Source organism: Magnolia sinica, chromosome 3 (genome assembly GCF_029962835.1).
Source record: "Magnolia sinica isolate HGM2019 chromosome 3, MsV1, whole genome shotgun sequence".
Lineage (NCBI taxonomy): Eukaryota > Viridiplantae > Streptophyta > Magnoliopsida > Magnoliales > Magnoliaceae > Magnolia > Magnolia sinica.
Window position 1 is genome coordinate 97,360,745 of NC_080575.1, and position 18,459 is coordinate 97,379,203.

General features: G+C 41.8%; 1 protein-coding gene across 2 annotated transcripts; it reads right to left on the reverse strand.

Moving 5' to 3' along the window:
- Positions 1-2,612: 2,612 nt before the first annotated feature.
- LOC131240347 (auxin response factor 18-like) lies at positions 2,613-9,891 on the reverse strand. Of its 2 annotated transcripts, XR_009168717.1 has the most exons (5): positions 9,516-9,891; positions 7,586-8,808; positions 3,817-4,706; positions 3,045-3,168; positions 2,613-2,930 (listed from the first exon to the last, which is right to left on the reverse strand). XR_009168717.1 is itself a non-coding variant. In XM_058238502.1 (4 exons), the coding sequence occupies exons 2-4, from the start codon at positions 8,675-8,677 to the stop codon at positions 2,861-2,863; spliced, it is 2,052 nt and encodes a 683-aa protein (XP_058094485.1). In that variant the 5' UTR covers positions 8,678-8,808; positions 9,516-9,890; the 3' UTR covers positions 2,613-2,860. The 2 variants fall into 2 exon arrangements, 1 of the variants encoding a protein (XP_058094485.1); XM_058238502.1 differs by lacking the exon at positions 3,045-3,168 and having other exon boundaries at positions 9,516-9,890.
- Positions 9,892-18,459: the final 8,568 nt, after the last annotated feature.

Sequence of the window (18,459 nt, forward strand, 5' to 3'; positions counted from 1 at the left end):
TCATCTGTTTTGACAACTCATTTTAAACCATTAGCCCAAAATTTAAATTTATCCAAAGCTCAAGTGGACAACACCATAAGAAGCGGTGAGGATAATGACATTTGTTATTGAAATCTTCTCAAGGCATAGTGATGTTTATTTATTTGTCATTGATAATAAGATTACACATACATGGATGAAAGCAAAATACATATATAAGCTCGGTCCTAAACTTATGCAGCAGGTAGATGTTCAATCCCCACTGTTTCCTATGGTGTGTTTAACTTTCGGCTTTGGACATGCTTGGATTTTTGGCTCAAAACAAATGGACAGTGTGGAATAAAACAACATATACACTTCAGGCTGATTCCATTGGAGTCATTATATCACCTGAGACGTTTCATTCTGCTTGTCAACTCATATTCTTTAATTTATTCAATGGAGAATATTTGGGTACTCTAATAAAGTGTGCCCTTGATATGCAGGCACTAATAAAATTTCCACATGACATATAAGTAATTAAAATTGACCATTCAAATTTTAATCCATCATTTAGAAGTAGTATAACCAACAAATTATAGTGGATTTATCAACCTAAATTGCCAAATAGTGGAGATACATTGGATGGTTGCAATGAACAATGACCTAAATACTATACCGGGTTACAGTCGAATTGCTCAAGGAAAAGAAAAGCCTTCTTGTTTATTTGCCATCCAACCTGTTGATAAGGTCACACACACTTAGATGAAGAGACCAAACAAATATCATCTTGATCCAAAGCTTTTGTGGCCCACAAAAAGTTTTTAATGGTCAATCACCATTGTTCCCTGTACTATGGTCCATCTGGGATTTGGAACTGGCTTCATTTTATTGGTCATTCCCTAAAATGAGCTTTCAATACGGCTGGACGGCGTGTATGGACTCACATACATCAAAGTGAGCCCCACAGTCAGGGGTCCCACCCACTTGGATGGATCCTGAAAGAGGCTCATCAAACTTGACACACCACCCCAACATCAAACAACTCCCTTGTCCGCTTTCTCAAGCAATACGATACCAGAATCATCCTTCGTAAATGAGGGCCGAACTTCAATCGCTAGTCCCACAATCCCGCTGGTGAGGCCCACTTTGGATTGTGCAATAAATCCAACCCGTTCAAAAGGGTCATCCCACCATCAAAGCGTCACACCAAAAAAAATTAAAAAAAGAGAAAAAAAAGAAAAAAGAGGCGGATCCGATCATCAGAGTCCACCACATGAATTTGGAAGTTTTGCGGGGAAATTGAACGCCCACCGTTGATAGCTTGGTGGGGGCCACATAAGTTTTGGATCTAGCAGTGCCTCAAAAGTTTGGGATCGAAGTGATAACCGTGTTTTCCCATCATCCACGTCTGTGTGACCTTATCAACCGGTTGGATGGCAAATAAACATCATGGTGCACCCTAAGAATGTTTCAACGGTGGACGTCATTATCCTCTGTTTCTTACGGTGTGGTCCACTTGAGCTCTGGGCATGCCTTTTTTTTCTTTTTCCTCTTGCCCTGAAATGAGCTGGCAAAATGGATGGTCGGCATGGATAAAACACAAACATCAGTGTGCTCCAGAAGAGTTGTGGGGCCAGGGATATCCATGCAATCTGCGTCCCTTTTGCCTGCCCCTAATAAAAGATTATATCATTTTCCCCTCGAGAAAATCTATTACGACTTATATATGCATTGGTGTCCACTCCATACACGTGGCAAACGTGTGTGACCGTGTGGACAGGCTGAAGGCGGCTGTAATAGCTGTGAATGAAATGGACGGTTCTGAGTATATAGTTGGGTAGTTTTCCCTGTAGAATTTGGACCGCTGCTACGTTCTGAGCAACCAAATCCATTTTCAAGCTGTCCGATGAGATTGACTACCAGACCCGTCACCTTGCCTTTTGGTATAACGTCCATCCACACAATGGCCCACTAATTCAACGGTCTTGATCACCTTAAGACAAAGTGCAGCATGTTCTATAGAGACCAACATTTCCTCCTTGAGAGGACATCCCTATGGCATCTAAATCCTGAAAGAAAGAAAAAAACTCGGTTCCGACAGCACTGATACAAACAAATGCCATCATATCATGATATGAGCTGCAGTCCTTCAAAAACAAAACAAAGGATGCTGCCTCCTCCGAAGACACCCACCATGCAGTCACATTTCATAAGGCATCCTAACAAAACTCCAAATCCCCACGAAGGAGCATTGGCATTCATTGCATTTAATCGAAACAACTGAAGCACAATGAGCTGTAAAACTTCAAATACACATGGAATTTCAGTGACATACAAAGAGAAATGTCTGGGAAGATGGGAACTCTTTTTCCCACCTCTCCCAAGTTATAACATATACATACATTCAAGCAATGTTGCTCTAAACAGCTAGTCCTTGTGCTTATTACACTTTAGCCACATTTACATGCATTCCATGATCCGACAATCCATGTCCTTTCAAAAGGTTTTCTTGAATATTCTGGTGCATGTCATTTAATGCCGCACAATGCATGATGATATGCATACACTTTCTTTGGACTTGCACTAGCAGTAAAATAATAGAAATGATAATGATAATCACATTGCTGTGAGCAAGGAAAAATTGGGGCATGTGAGCCGAACACCCATGCATAAATCATTGGGATTTGCACATAACAAAGAGACTAGGATTAACTTGAAAGTGGCAAGAAATGACAAGAAAAAATTAAAAAAAAGGTAAGAAAAAACCATACTGAAGAGTTTCTAAGAAAATTCAAAAATGGATCGAAGGGTTTCTGTCTACAGCTCCATAAAAGTCAGCCTGGAACAAAAGATTTGCTCATTCAACTGTACATTTAACAAGTGAGGATTTTGTACTTCTCTACCTTCCTATGTTGTCGCTGCCTGAGTCCATCAGGATCTTCAGCCTACGTGCTGTTTTCATGAACTCGCTGCAACAAGCACACAGGAAAAATGATTGACCATCAAACTCAGAAACAAGGGTACGTCAAACTGGGAAACAAGGGTACAGAATCAAACAGAATACAATCAGGTAGGCTTCATACATCTCTATAAAACCAGTAACGAGGGAAGGCAAGCCTGTGAAAGGACACTTGGTAATTTGATTCGGCATATTTGATCAATATCCAACAGGCTTTTTGGTGCCCCAACCGTTAAGGACTCTGAACACTGTAGCATGAATTGTTAGATTGAACTCATCTCTATGAAATCAGTCATAGGTTTTAGCATGAATAATGTTAGGGAACAATACAAAATCAGTAACACGGGCAAGAAGATTGGAATGCAATTGCTACCCCTATCAATTCTGCTATTTTAAACACGAACAGCTGCAAATACCCCCCTTTTTTTAATTATGAGTACTGCAAATCCATTTTTTCCCCTAAAACCTGAAAAATAGAAAGAATAAAAGAATATATATATATATATATATATCCATGCACGTGGAAGACACGTACGAGAACTGAATTCTGGACCATTCATCCCCTCACTGTGGATGAACCGTAGCTGAGAAAATCACATCAGTTGGACAATCCTAGCCCTATGATTGGATACCTTTTGCTTGTTGAATGTCAACTGCCCATCAATTTCTTTCTAACCGCCTTTAGCAGTCATCAAATGTCCTCTGATTGAATGGTTAGGATTGTTCAATCACGATCATTTTTAGACAACGGTCGGTCCACACTGGGCCTATTGATGAACAGACTCTCTAACACATGTGCCATGTGAAAGCTACGAGTCAGCAGAAACTGATCAGATAACCCATGTCCAGATAAGGGAAGAAAAAGCGCAAGTGGCATCTTAAAATAAAACTCTAACCTGAACGGTTCGTCCCCTGTGTGTTTGATTGCACCAGTGGCATCCCGGTAGAGCACATGACTAAGCATCTCAGATCTTTCTATGCCAAACATGTTGGCAAGCCTTCTGTAAAGCTCTTCGTATGAACCTAGCACTGAGAGATTAAGCGTTCGACCTACATCCTCCGACTCCATGAACACCTTGCAATGCCCGGTCTCCAAACCAAGCTCACTTGTTCGTCGGTCCTTGAACCATGGAAATCCTTCACAGGATGAATTGTCTGGTGGGCCATCGGATGAGAAGTTCGCCATCTTATCTGGATTCCCATCAGATGAACTATTGCCAGTGCGCCCCGGGGAAACTGTATCCCCAGAACAGCTTAGAGATATCTGCTCCTCAGTGAGTATTTGTTGGCCAAAGAGCACCAATGGGGATGCCTTACCATCATCAGATTTCTTTGTATTCTGTGAAGAATTCCCAATAGTCAGCAAGCACGAGACATTATCCCGTATGCTGGGGTTGCTGACGATGAGGCGAGGGGAAATTCTGGAGTCTGGCACAGCGTGATCAAACCGCTGGAAAGCTGCCGGAAACAGTCCCGTCTGCAGTCCGTTGAGATGGAGATCTGATAAAGATGTACCAAATTGAGCATGCCTGGCTCCCTGTATGCCTGCAGGAGTGTTGTCAAAAGGATAACACAAGGGGCTGCTGGGCCCAAGGGGGTTGCTGGAAAACGTTGGCGTGGGAAGTTGGCTGTCGAGGGGGAAATCAGCGTGCTGTGGGAGACGCATCTTCTTCCTTGGTGGTGAGAAGGGTGACAGATGGATGGTCGGCATGTTCGAAACCAATTCGACCAGCCATGGGCTGACACGTTTTACATTCTGCAGCAAATCAGGTTCATCCCACGTGACCTGTGGTAGAGTTTCCAAAATAGGAAAGTTCAGAGACTGAAATGATCACAACATTCCAAGAAGGTCACTCCAAATGCTAAACCTACATACTAGAATCTCATATGCTAGCGATTAATGAGAGAACTTCAGTGGATCACAAGATTTCTTGTCTCAAGTGGTGAAATTGCAAGATATTCTTGAAAGCAATAAAAGGAAAAAAAGAAAGACAAAGAACTGACAATATCCACAAAACATTCACAGAAAATGATCTGAAATTCGAAAGGTCAGAGAATGTTATTTGAGCAATCAATTTGGCATGCTCAAGTTAAGCAAAGTAAAGCACGAATTTCAGTTATGACACTAAAACTGCACAGCACCTCGATAGATAATCACCATTAAATCGTGAAGATCATAATCTAAACTGATGCAATGTTCTTTTTAGGTGGTTTGTGGAACAATCGAACCTATCGCAGACTATAAAAGAAACTTCATTTTTTTCAAAAATTGCCGTGTAGATGGAACCTGAAGTGTTTCTGTTCTCTTGTTTCTTGGTGTGATTTTATCAATTTAAACAGTGAATTTTCCTCTATTTTTATATTTATACGAACTGATTATTTTATGCACCCAATATATGGACATGTCTAGGTGCAAGGGAGGGATATCTTTTCCTTAAGGCTGCATTTGGTGATGTTCCCCCAGGTAATACTGCAGTAGGAACATCCCTCTGGCATGCTTCCTTATTGCATCGGTATTCAGAATTGCCTCATTATGCAGACTGATGGCCAGTTGTTTCGGAAAATCTTTAGGGCCTGTTTGGTAGACACCTAAAAAATGGGTTCGTCTCATTTTAGATAATCATAATCATGCATTAGAGATCATGATTGTTGACTTGTAATCCTTGGCAAAAAGAATTTGATCTCTAATATATAATAATGATAGACTAAAATGAGATGAACTCACTTTTAGGTGTCTACCAAACAGGCCCTGGACTTTGTTAAAATTTCCTTACCAATGTTCTCCTACTCTTGGGATCACTACAAGATGAGGGCGCAAGTTTGAAGGCAATGATCCCAAGCTTCAGGGGTCATTCCTAATAGGGGTAGTACCCAGTGGAACATCCCCACATGTAGCAGAACTACATAGGCAACATGAAGCACCTCTTCCAAGGCCCTTTCCACTGACAAATTGTGGACACAGGTTTTAAGTTTCAATACATAGTTACCATAAGTGGTAAGAGGGTAGAAATAGTTACCATAAGTGGTAAGAGAGGGTAGAAAAACAAACTCAAGCATTTCAGAATGGAGGAGGTGCTTCATGTTGACTCGAGCATCATATAACTCTAGGAAAAATACTTAATTCCCACTGTACCTAGGATCACATGGTATGTTACGGGTACAATGGGCACGATTCTGCAAGTTGGAAATTTGATATATAGAAATTGTGCTAAAAAAAGTTCACTCACCCCCTCCTACAAAATTAATAACACATTAGTGAGAATATTGAAACCATAAAAATAATACATGCACCCCAAGGGCATGTTTGGATACATGGTATCCAAGGGAAAAGAAAGGAAAAAAACAATAATTGTCTAATGCTGATTTCCATGAGAACTATTAAAACATGGATTCCAATTCTGATTTCTTGTTCAAGTAGCAAGTGCAAATTTCATATTCCTCTCACACACTACTCAGTTCCTCGTGCATGGTGTGCTGTAAAGGTAACGGTGGCAACCGTTACACATTACGGGGTCGTAACAGCCGTAACAGCTGTTATGGAAAAAAATAACCTCTAGTCGCCATTAACGGCCCGTTATGCCCCCTGTAAAGGTCGTAACAGTCCCGTAATGGTCTGTTACAGGACATATAGGTTTTTCGGATTTATTTATTTTTCAAAGTTGCAGGGCCGGTATAGGTTTTTTTTTATATATATTTAATAAAGAAAGAGAGACCGTAACAGCCACTATGGGGGTCGTAACAGCCGTTACAATCCATATCGTAAACATAACAGTGGTGGCCGTTATGGCCACTGTGGCCACCGTTAACGTTACGGAATGCCATGTCCTTGTGCCAAGAATCCAAATTGTGGAAAAGTGTAATAATCACTTGGCAGAATCCACCCTTTTCTATGCCTATCCAAACAACATAAATCATCATATGAAAGAAAATCCCTTTCCTTTTCCAGTGTTTAGCATGGAATCCATGGTTTCCAAACATGGCCCAAAAGGGTAAACACTAGTAGGTTAGCCAGAGTAATAAAAGGAAACAAGAAATCAGTCGGCATCTAATACTGGTTAGCCAGCCCAGCTGAAAATAATTACGCCACATTCTTGAGCAGCCAAGAACTTCAAAAGGGTGCACTAGATTGTTCCAAGGCACAACCCAAGAAATGAACCATCCACCTTGGGCTGGCATTCAACTGATCTGTCTAAAAACTTCTTCGAAAAAGAAGAAAATCACTTGTCCAAAAAGAAAATGAATAAAGGATATGATTCAAGCTTCCTGAGAAGATTAGAAATTTGAGTCACTGGGTTGCAGGCTCACAGCAAAAATGAACCCGCTTCACGAAAAACCAGAGATTACAAGACATTCACTCCATGAATGGAACAGTAAATGAAATTCCCAAAAGATGAAGATCAGAAGCATGGAATCCATGGGCTGAAGCATTAATGAACCCACAACACATGAACCAAAGTGACCAAAAACTCCAAATTTGTGAAGCCAAAGATGAAATTCCTGAAAGATGGCAGTCATTTTTTTGGATTTGTAGGCTTGAGCTTGAAGCCAAGACCTCAATGTTGAAACAAACCCCATCTACCATTGGACATTGCATCCATGGTATCCAGAAATTATCGCCCATACTGTAAATAGTTCCAGAAATAATCGATAGAGACAAAGGGGTACCTGAAGAAGCCTCCAAGGGGAATTAGGCCAACGGTTTGGGTCTGCAACCTGAACAGATGATATGGTCCCCATAAACCAACTAATCCGAGAAGAATCCTCAGTCTCGAAAGCCATCTTAAACCTCATCCCCGAATACCACTGGATCCTCATTGCAGCTGTCACTGATGCAGCCTTCACGCAAAACTCCGGGGTGCTCGCACGTGGGTAGTAAACAACCTCAAAAGGCTGCCCGTTTGCAGCAAGAGTTGCTGCCTCAACGACAGATTCGGCCCTCACTCTGGCCCTTGACCTATAATCCCCACCAGAGTTTGAATTGCCACCACTACCAGTGCTCATCAGCTTGCCTTCATCTTCCCTCAAAAATGCTGAGAACCCCCTGTAAGGCGAGATGCAATTTCCAGCAGCTGGGTTCCACCCTGACACCGGCTCTGACCCACAGCCGACTCCTCTCTTCGCCCGTCGGATACCAACACAAAGATCTCCATTCTCCGTCCTTAAGAACACAATCGAATCCCCAGCAACGAGCTTCTTCTGGTTCACGAAAGTGCTCCACCCAGTTGTCAGGAGATGCCGTCGCGGTGTCCCTCTATAAATATGCCGGAACTTCCAAATTTCACCATGCACATCCCTGGCAAGGATGGTCTGGACTGGTGGGTCTGCTGTATAGTCCAAACGGGGGAAGATAGTCTCTGCACAGTAACGGGGAACCGAGAATCCCCCACCATTGTTGGCATCTGACTGCGTGAGCGTCTTGGCAAACGACGCTGGCTTCTCTGGGACATCCGATCCATTGACACCGAGGGGGCCATCATCTTCAGCAAAATTGGCCTCACTGTTTCGCAGTGGAACCAACCGGATCTTTGCATAAACCTCATCCGTCTCAGGGTCCGCCATGAATTTCACATCAGCGACCTTGCAGAGGACATAAGCAGGGACCCGCGGGCAATTAGCGAAGTCCACGATCCCTTGTGCATGCTCCGCATGGCCCTGCGGGAAATAGAAGACCTTGGAGTTAACCGGTGGCATCTGGACCATTCCTCCTGCACAAGCATGCCAGAGCTGGGAATCCAAGCATTTCTCCATCTCCTTCATCGGTTCTTTCGATGATGAATCCGTAAACGTGGTCACCACAGCAAAAGATGGTTTGAGAAATCAAACAGACTTGAAAACATAAAACTCCGAGTCCTTCTCTGCCTCTCTTTTACTGCAGTTCTTGGGACATGCTGAAATCAAAGAACAGGGATACAAAAACAACTTCAATAAGAAAGAGAAATTGTTGAATTCGGATGAGAAAAAGAAAAGAGATGATCAAGAAGAGGAGACATCTCTTAGATTTCTCTTAGCTCCCTCTCTCTCCTAAATCAAACAGGCTTCAAATAGTTATAATAAAAATTACCCACTTCTTATCTTGGTATCTACTTCTCAGAAAATGCTGTGGTTAAACAAAATCACCGACTTCAGACCCACCCCACCCCCCCAAAAAAAAAAAAAAAATCACAAAACCCAAATCCTCTCTCAAAATCTATTTCTCAGAAAATGCAGTATGAGATCGAATTTTAAAAAATGGCACAAAATCAGAGAAGGAAAATATCCAAATTCCTTTCATGAAAACTACTTCTCAAAAATGCAGAAATAAAAATTACCAAAAAGAGAGAGAAATCCAAATGGCAAAAAAAGGAAACAAAACCTACTTCCTTGCTTAAAATCTACTTCCCAAAAAATTTGCAGAAATCAAACAAAATTACCCAAAAAAAAAAAAACGATTCCTTTTTTCAAACCTTCATCTCGAAAAGGGCAGTCCCAAAACAAACAACCAAAAAACTTTTTTTTTTTAAAAAAAAGGAAAAAGAAAGAAAACCCACTTCAACTGCACAGAGAAATCATCAAATTCAAATAGAAAAATAGAAAGAAGACTAGAAATTTCCCGCACCTTTCGAAAGATGCTTCCCTCTCTCTGACCAGAATTCAATCTGATTTTCAGCAGAAACAGAGCTGAAACGGATCGAAATCGCCCCCAAACATCTCTCAAAGCTTCCTCAAATCTTCAAGAAAAACCTAAAACTCCAAAATCACAAAGCTTGTTTTCAGCAAAGATCTTCGACATGCTCAGACAGATAAAACCCTAGCTCTTCTTCTTCTCAGTCTCTGAAAAAAAATCTCTCAAAAGCAACTTCTACATAAGAGAGATTTCCATGGGGTTTTGAAGAGAAAATCCCTCTCTTCAGATCTGAAGAAACTCTCTCCCTCTCTCTCTCTGAAAAACCTCAAAAAGAGACAGAGAATATAAATAAAAAATAAAAAAAGAGAAAGAGAATTTTTATTTATTGTTTATTAAATAAATAAATATATATAGGAAACTTGTGAAATGATCCTGACCTGAGGAGGAGACTGCACCAATGAAAGGAGAGTACGATCCGTACCCTACCTCTCTCCCGCACGGGTACCAATGTGGCATGTACGGATGAGATCCGAGTGGTTCATCTGGTGGGGTACCTCTTCATCTTCACAATGCACAGGGACTAGATCTATTCAGAAATTCTGGTGGGCCATACCTAAGCTTAAGAAATGGACGGTGGAAAATTTTCACCACCGGCTTCCATGACTTCTGAGTCAAACGACAGCATACTTATTGGATCCCACCTGATGAACGACTCATAAGGCTGTCCACGATCCACAGAATGGCTGTGATCCAGACCATCAATTCAGTAGGTCCTATGGTGGACGGACAAGACACGGTTTGTAAACCGACGGGCAGGACAATCCCACGGATCCGATCGGTGGGCTTTCTCCCGTAAATGCCAAAGGTTGCAAATTTTCCTCTCTGCCGTGCAAGTATATTTCCTCGATCCAATGGTTGAGATCATCCAGATGGTGATATCATTTTAACATGGTCCATCCAAAGTGGGACCCACCTAATGAAATGCAGAACCATGGAAATCAGGGCATCGGGGCCACTATTTTAGGAGGCTATAGTCAGGATGAGCACCTGTGCGTCGTACACCCTAATGCATAATATTGTTTATTTACAGATTGGACTGATTTTGCACTGACACACGAGCGGGAGAGTCCTAGCTGTGATTTTCTGAGATACTACAAGCCAAAGCAGACGTCGTCTGATCTAATCCTTTGGCAATTTCTCGTCATCTTCTGTGCAATATATCGTTACGGGGTATATTGGTTGGAAATCCTAAAATATCGGCCGGTTCGAATACAGTATTCCGTAAATCAATCCGAACCGTGTGATCTAATCCGTTGGGATAGCTACTACCGCACACGTGTCACTTGCTGAAAACCGAACACCGAGTTGGCCGCAACCAGGGTTAATCCCAGCTCTGTGGGCCCACCATGATCTTTGTGCTACTAACTCCATCATTCCGTTTTTGACAGCTCGTTTTAGAACATGAGCAGATTCAAAACACAGGTGGGCCACACCACAGGAAACAGTGGCGATCCTGGGTCCACTGCGAAATTTATATGCCATCCAAACCTTTCATTAGGTAATTCCCCATCAGGATAGCCTGATCCGAAATTTCAACGGTGGCTTATTAATCCTCGTTATTTTCTATGGTGTGGATCTGTCTCATGTTGAGCTAGCGAAAGAGATAAATGGAGAGGTGGGCCACGGAACTTCGGCTACAAGGGATTCCTGCAAGGCAAGTTGCGTCGAGAAACGCTCCGTGTCTTCCGTCCATCACGTGTCATTAATGACCACGGTCCACCCATCGATCCGTTAGGATCATACTTCCAGTGTGAATTTTGGTACGGTGGGCCCCACAGTCCGAAGTACATGCCACGTGTATTGGCAACCCAGCGATTTTCTCACACAATGCGGTTTGGCGAGTGACGCCGCCACCAGCCAGGTCGCTAGTGGTCGGTGCTATGTGGACCCACCATGATATATGTGTTTTATCCGCGCCGTCCATCCATTTTTTAAAGATAATTTTAGGGCTTGATCCCAAACTTGAGATGGATCTAAATCTCAGGTGGAACACACCATAGGAAAACAGTTGTGATTGAATGTCCACCATTAAAAACCCCTAGAGATACTGTAATAGTTATTTGACATCTAACCCGTTGATTATGTCATACGGACTTGGATGAAGGGAATATATATATATATATATATGAGACATGCTCCCTTGCGCACCTACGCACGTGCGCACCTTTGTACACGTGTCATGGGTGTCTAATCTGAACAGTCCACGTGATGCGGAATCCCATGAAACCCCTTGTAAAAAATTTTCACCCTGATCTAAAATTCTGGTGGGCCATAGCAAAGAGAAATGCAAATCAAAGGAGGAAACTGTTTTCATTTTTCATGGCCCATCAAAGTTTTAGATCAAAGTAAAACTTGGTTCCAGGGGGTCTCACGAGGTGTTGCTTCACATGAACGGTTCAGATTTTGGATCCACGTCACGTATGATGGGTTCTCAAAAAAGTTCGTATGTAATACGTACGAACTGGTTCGCAGGTGAACCTTTCCGTGTATATATATATATATATATATATACATATATATATATATATATATATATATATATATATATTATTTTGATCCAAAACATTCGTGGCCCAAGAAGTTTTTAATGGTGGGCGTTCAATTAACACTGTGCGGTCCACTTGAGATTTGGATCAACCTCATTTTTAGGCTCACATCATAAAATGTTCATGAAGAATGGGTGGACGGCATGGATGAAACACATACATCATGGTGGGGCCCACAGAGTACCATCTCTAGGGAAGTAGCCAATCCCTTTCCGAACAAGGGCACGTTTGAGGTGGGTCCCACATACCTTCTGCAAGAAAAGTGGAAAACAGGGCAAGCGCTCCTTCGCTACTAAAGCCTTGTTCCGGTGCACATGTGCAAGATCCAGCCCATTCATCTCGTGTACACGATGCATGCATTGGGATTTAGAACTACGGTACTTATCTCGGAGATAATTTGGTAGCAGCAAGCTTAAGTACAATCAATGCCATTTATTAATGAAAAAAAATTAAGTTGTCCACATTCAATATATTTTATCCTTAATATAGTAAATCACATGTGCGACCATTCATTTTTTTACCATTCTAAATTTACATGTACTACATGTGTCATTAAATATTTTTAAGCATTGCATGGTACATGCATAACACTAGTGTTAAGACCATACATGCATGACATAAATTAGGTATTGCCCTGACCTATCTCTCTCTAGTCTTAATATGGCGGGATTTGATTAGGCGACAGGGTTTTGTCATATTACATGCGCAAAGCATGCTTAAAAATTAACCAATTGCTCCATTTTTAACCTTAGCTTAAGTTAAATCAAATCTCACTACAGCAGTGAAAGGATTTCAAGTTAGACTAATGAGTTATGTTTATGTGTTAAGCAATCTTTTATTATTTATAAGTTTTACAATTGTTATGGGAAATTGTGAGCAAACCCGATGAGGACTGGCTCAAGCAAACTAAATCGATCGGTAGGGCCTCGGAAGGAGAACATCGCAACTAGTCTGGCCTTGCTTTCAAACTATGATTCCAAAACTAAGGTTACTGGGGAGATAGACATGACAATCTGAGCCGAACTCTCATATGGGGCTCTCATCTGAAGAACTACAACCCTGGATCAGCCGAGCCAAGCTCTTGCCTGGGGCTCTCGTCCGAATATTTATGGCCCTAGATTGGCCGAGCCGAGCTCTTGCCCGGGGCTCTCATCCAAATAATTATGGCCCTTGATTGGCCGAGCCGAGCCCTTATCTGGGCCTCTCATCTGAAGAACTACAGCCCTGGATTGGTCGAGCTGAGCTCTTGTCTGGAATCCTCGTCCGAAGAACTCTGACCCTGGATCGGCCGAGCCGAGCCCTACTCACATCTCGAAGGCTGGAGACGTAATCCAACCACGGATTTCGACCATAAGGTCCGACCAATGGCTCGGGAGACCGAGTTCAGAAATCAACCGCAGTATAGATGTGACCAAAGATCACGCCCGTAGATATGCCCCATTAAGCCATGTGAGAGGGTGAACTGGCGCACGATCTAAAGATAGCGGTCGACATCTTCGCACGCGCAACATCCGCTTGATTGAGCAAATCATGCCGAGATTGACGACCATGATCCCATCACCTCATGGGTATAAATACTAGAGGAATCCATTACAATAAGTACTCAATATCTCATACCCTCTCTCTACATTACGCAACTTAGACCCAGATTCCCTAGCCTTAGGCATTGGAGGGTCCCCTGTTAAAGCCGAGGTCTCCTTTACTCACCTTTCTATGTGGCCCCAGGGTTCGTTCGGAGTCCTCGGCATTGAGTGGAGGATTGTCTAGATTTTGACATCAACAACAATAATAATAAAAATAATTAATACATTATAAGTTAGACAAGACTAGTACAAGTCTACTTTCAAATAGGTTGTCCACCGATATATTATAATAAATAAGAGGTAATCATTTGCTTAGCATGGGCCTTGTTAATTCATTTAGTAAGAATGTTTTAAGGCTTGAGCCAAAAAATGAGACAGATAAAAAGCTTAAGTGGACCACGTTAAAGAAAAGCAACGTGGATTAAACATCTATCGTTGAAACATTCCTGCAGTACTATATAGACGGTTTAAAAGGCAAATAATCACCAGAGTGGACCCTATCGAATATGTCAATTATTCCAGCTGCTTTTTGTGACATGTTTCACTTGAACTTAGGATATGACAACTTTTTAGCTCATGCATAAAATGAAATTGTGAAATGTATGGATGATTTGAATATAATAAATGCATCGTGGTGGCCCACATAACTTGGTAATGTCAATACACCACTGAGATCTGCTTCCATGATGGCCGTACACAGCAGCGGCCTGATGCAGAGTAAATGATATCACGAACATGTTCTGTGGGGCCTACTGATTGAGTGGTGGGAATGTCGTAACACGTGTCATACGTGGCAATGCGGGCGTACCTCAAATGACTTATTGTACAACTTAGGTTCACGCATGATATGGCGAAATTTGATTAGACGAAGTGATACTGTCATAGATGGGCTCACCTGAAGCGTGCTCAATCAAATCATGCAGGGTTATGCCTTTATGGACTTCATTACAGGCAGTTACCAATCTGCCTCTGCCACGTGGAGGCCTTAAAAGGTGTGATTAAAAGTACCACTCCCCAATCTTAATCATGCTGTTTTCAGATGTGAGGCCCACTACATGATGTAAGGCTGTCCCTGCACTCTATAGATTGTTGTGCCCGATTAGGGCTGTACATGAATCCAGTTAGCTCGGTTAGATGTAAGGCTGTCCTTGCACTCTATAAATTGATGTGCACGATTAGGGCTGTACATGAATCCAGTTAGCTCGTTTAGCGCGCTCGGCTTGAAAATGCTTGATTTCAATCGGTTCGAAACGAAGTTTGAACAGAGTTCGGTTGATTTTTTAAGCTTGAAAATTTTTGAACTAAAGTTTGAACTTGGCCAAGCTCAACTCAGCTCATATTAAACCCAACTCAAGTTGCACTCAGATTGGACCACTTCAGTAGCTCGGTTACTTTAATATTAATGTTGCTCACCAAATATTTAGTGAAATGACTCAACGAAGTATGGCCATTGACAAGGAAGGTATGTATATATATATATTCTTGATTTTTATGTTGCTCAAAAGATGCTCCATGAAATACCCATGAAACTACTGCTACTGTTTTACATAAAATAAGATTTTAAAGATGCAGTCTATATGTCAGTGAAAATACTATAAATGCCAACTCGGCTTGCTCTGCGCTTGAACTGCCTAAGGTGTTGACCGAATTGAGCCGAGCTAGCCAGTTAGGCTCAGGGGCTGAGCCAAGTTCAAGCCAGGATTAACAAGGGGGCGAGCCCGCTTGACTGGGTTCTACTCGTGTACACCTTTATGTACACTAGATGAACAATGGACCACCACTCAATCTACCGTGGGATGTTCGTCCAAACATTTCTCTAAAAATATAAATTCGGAATGGAAGGAATTATTGGCTTGTGATTGGTAGGGCTTGGGCCCACCAAAAAGCCATTAGATCATGCATATGAAAATAGGCCCAGGCCATGATCATGAAGTGCCCAAGAAAACATCTCACCTATCCAAGTGACGGTCCATCAGATCAACGGCTTAGATCGTCGTCTGTGTCATTCAATTGTCACGTTTACCCGAGTGGGACCATGGTTCAAAAAAATAGACCGTAGGTCAGATGGACCATGCCCATAAAAATCCTGAACCACTAAGATGAATAAAGAGAAGTATTTCAACGGCCCACATTTCACTGATAAAAGTCCAAAGATCTGTGGCTAGGATCTCTCAATCTATGACAAGTACAAGGCACGATCCATTAACGATGGACCGCAACAGAAGTGGTCCATCGCGGCCGGTCAGGATTCATTACTCCTCATGGAAACTTGAAAATGGACCGTTATAGATAAAAATAGCAAGTATTCACGAGACCAACGAGCAAAAATCATCTGATTGAATGGTCAGGATTTTCCGATCAGTATACTTTCAGGAGTCTGACTCATCCACAGTGGGCCCATCGGAACTCTTCGGATCGTTCACGCGGGAAACGGATCGGCTACTCCCCTGACACCGGGCAATGGCTGATGGTCGGTGCTATGTGGGCCCACCATGATGTATGCGTTTCATCCATGCCATCCATCTATTTTTAGAGATTATTTTAAGATATAATTCCAAAAATGAGATATATCCAAATCTCAAGTAGACCACATTACAGGAAACAGTGTTGGATGAGGGTCGACCATTAAAAACATCTTGGGGGTCATAAAAGTTTTGGATCAAGCTGATATTATTTTTTTATCTTCATCTGGGCCTGTATGACCTAATCAACATATTGAACGTCAAATAAACAGTATAGCGGGCCTTAGGAGGATTGTAATGGTGGATATCTAATTTCTATTGTTTTCATGTGGTGTGGTCCACTTGAGATTTATATACCTCTCATTTTTGGGATCAAGACATAAAATGATCTGTAAAAATGGATGAACGGAATGGATGAAACACATAAATCATTGTGGGGCCCACAGATCACCGACCACCAGCCACGGAGCTGATCCGTTTACGTTCGCGCATATCCCGTGTCTGTAGCTTTGGTGTCCCTCAAGACCACTGAAGACATGTTCATACCCTCTCCTTCCCCGCGTGATATTCGGTAAAACGGTTTTTCACGAGATATCGCAAGATATCTCCGCAAACGATAAGCACTTGAAGGCAAAATAGAGTTAAATTGAAATATATATATATATATATATACACACACACACACACACACTAACTCGGGTTTTCAGTTCGTATTCATGGTCTAACCAATAGGAGCCGTTGACATGGTGGGCCCGTTGGCGGATGGACGATTCCTTAACATTTCTAGCCACTCCATTAGTTCCATGCAAATAATCAGACATCCATGTTCAACTTAAAAAAGGTCAGCTAATAGACGGCCTGGATCTTCAATGTTTCATAATTTTTCTTCTGCTGTGAATCAACGGTGGCATCGATCAAATGAACGGTTCCGATCACTTAATCTGTGGACCCCACTTGCAAAAACAGAAATCCGACTGCGGTATTAAGAACACTTGCGAAAACCGAAGAGGTAGGTAACCGGACAAACTCATACCCTAGTTAAAACTTGCTGTCTGAGGTACGACGCTTCAGCTAACCCGTGTTAGCTTAACTAGAGTTAGATTTTCTAACCACAGTCAACTAAGTTGTCGTTTTCCTCATCCCGATCTTTTGGTCGGGGCAACGGGATTTTGCGCGTAGACGTTGGCCTTTTCCTTTCGCCAGTCGTGAGGTGCTAGGACTCGGAGACTTGCAAGTTCGAATTCGAACCGAAAGAGTAGAAACGGTTTTAGCCCTCTTCTGTAAGTTTATTACAGGTTTGCCATTAGGACCTGTTTGTTTTATCGATTACATCCGCAAAGTGCCGTAACGCTATATAAATGGATGATGACTCCTCACTAGAGCCGTGTGAAATATCACCCATTCAGCTTTAATTTCTATCTTGGATAAGCATGTAGAGTACTCTATGTGATTAGATGTATGTGGATATAAATTAGGTGTTATATCAACACCGTCCATTCATTTTGTAATATCATTCTAGGGCATGACCTAAAAAAAGGAAATATGTCAAAAACACAGGTGGATCACATCACAGAAAGCACATAGTTGAAACATTCTCATGGCTTGCTAGGATGTTTATTAGCCATCCAACCGGTTCATGAGGGCACACAGATTTATGTATGAAGGGAAGACACAAATATCAGCTTCATCCAACACTTTTGTGGGCCGCAAGAAATTTTCAATTGCAGTTGTTCAATCCCCACTGCATTCCGTAGTGTGGTCAATTTCTTCTTTTGATGAGCTTCATTTTTTGTCTCTTTCCATAAAATGATCTTGCAAGATAAATGGACGGTGTGGATATAACAAATATACCATGGTGGGCCCGTGAAACTATGCCATGTCAAGGCACCTATGCCCATTGTCATAATTCCTAAGGATTATTATGATTTTAAAGCTGATTTTGTAACTGGACTAACAAACCCTTATAATATAAAAATACCATCATTACACATAAATACTTAGTAAATGAATATGTAATCATTAAAAATTTATATATATTAAAAAAAATCATACCAAATTTGTAATAATTTTCCATCCAAACTTATAAAAAATTTGTACTCACCTCATACATGAAGATGAGTGACCCATTAATTTAGAAAGGACATATCTATATCTAAAAGAACTTAGTATCATCGGTGGGTCACACCTCTATAAAATAATCAACATTTATAAGCACAGATCAATGGTTCAGATTCAATGTACATTGTGGTCTACTGTATAATTGGTGCATGGGTGACCCACCTAA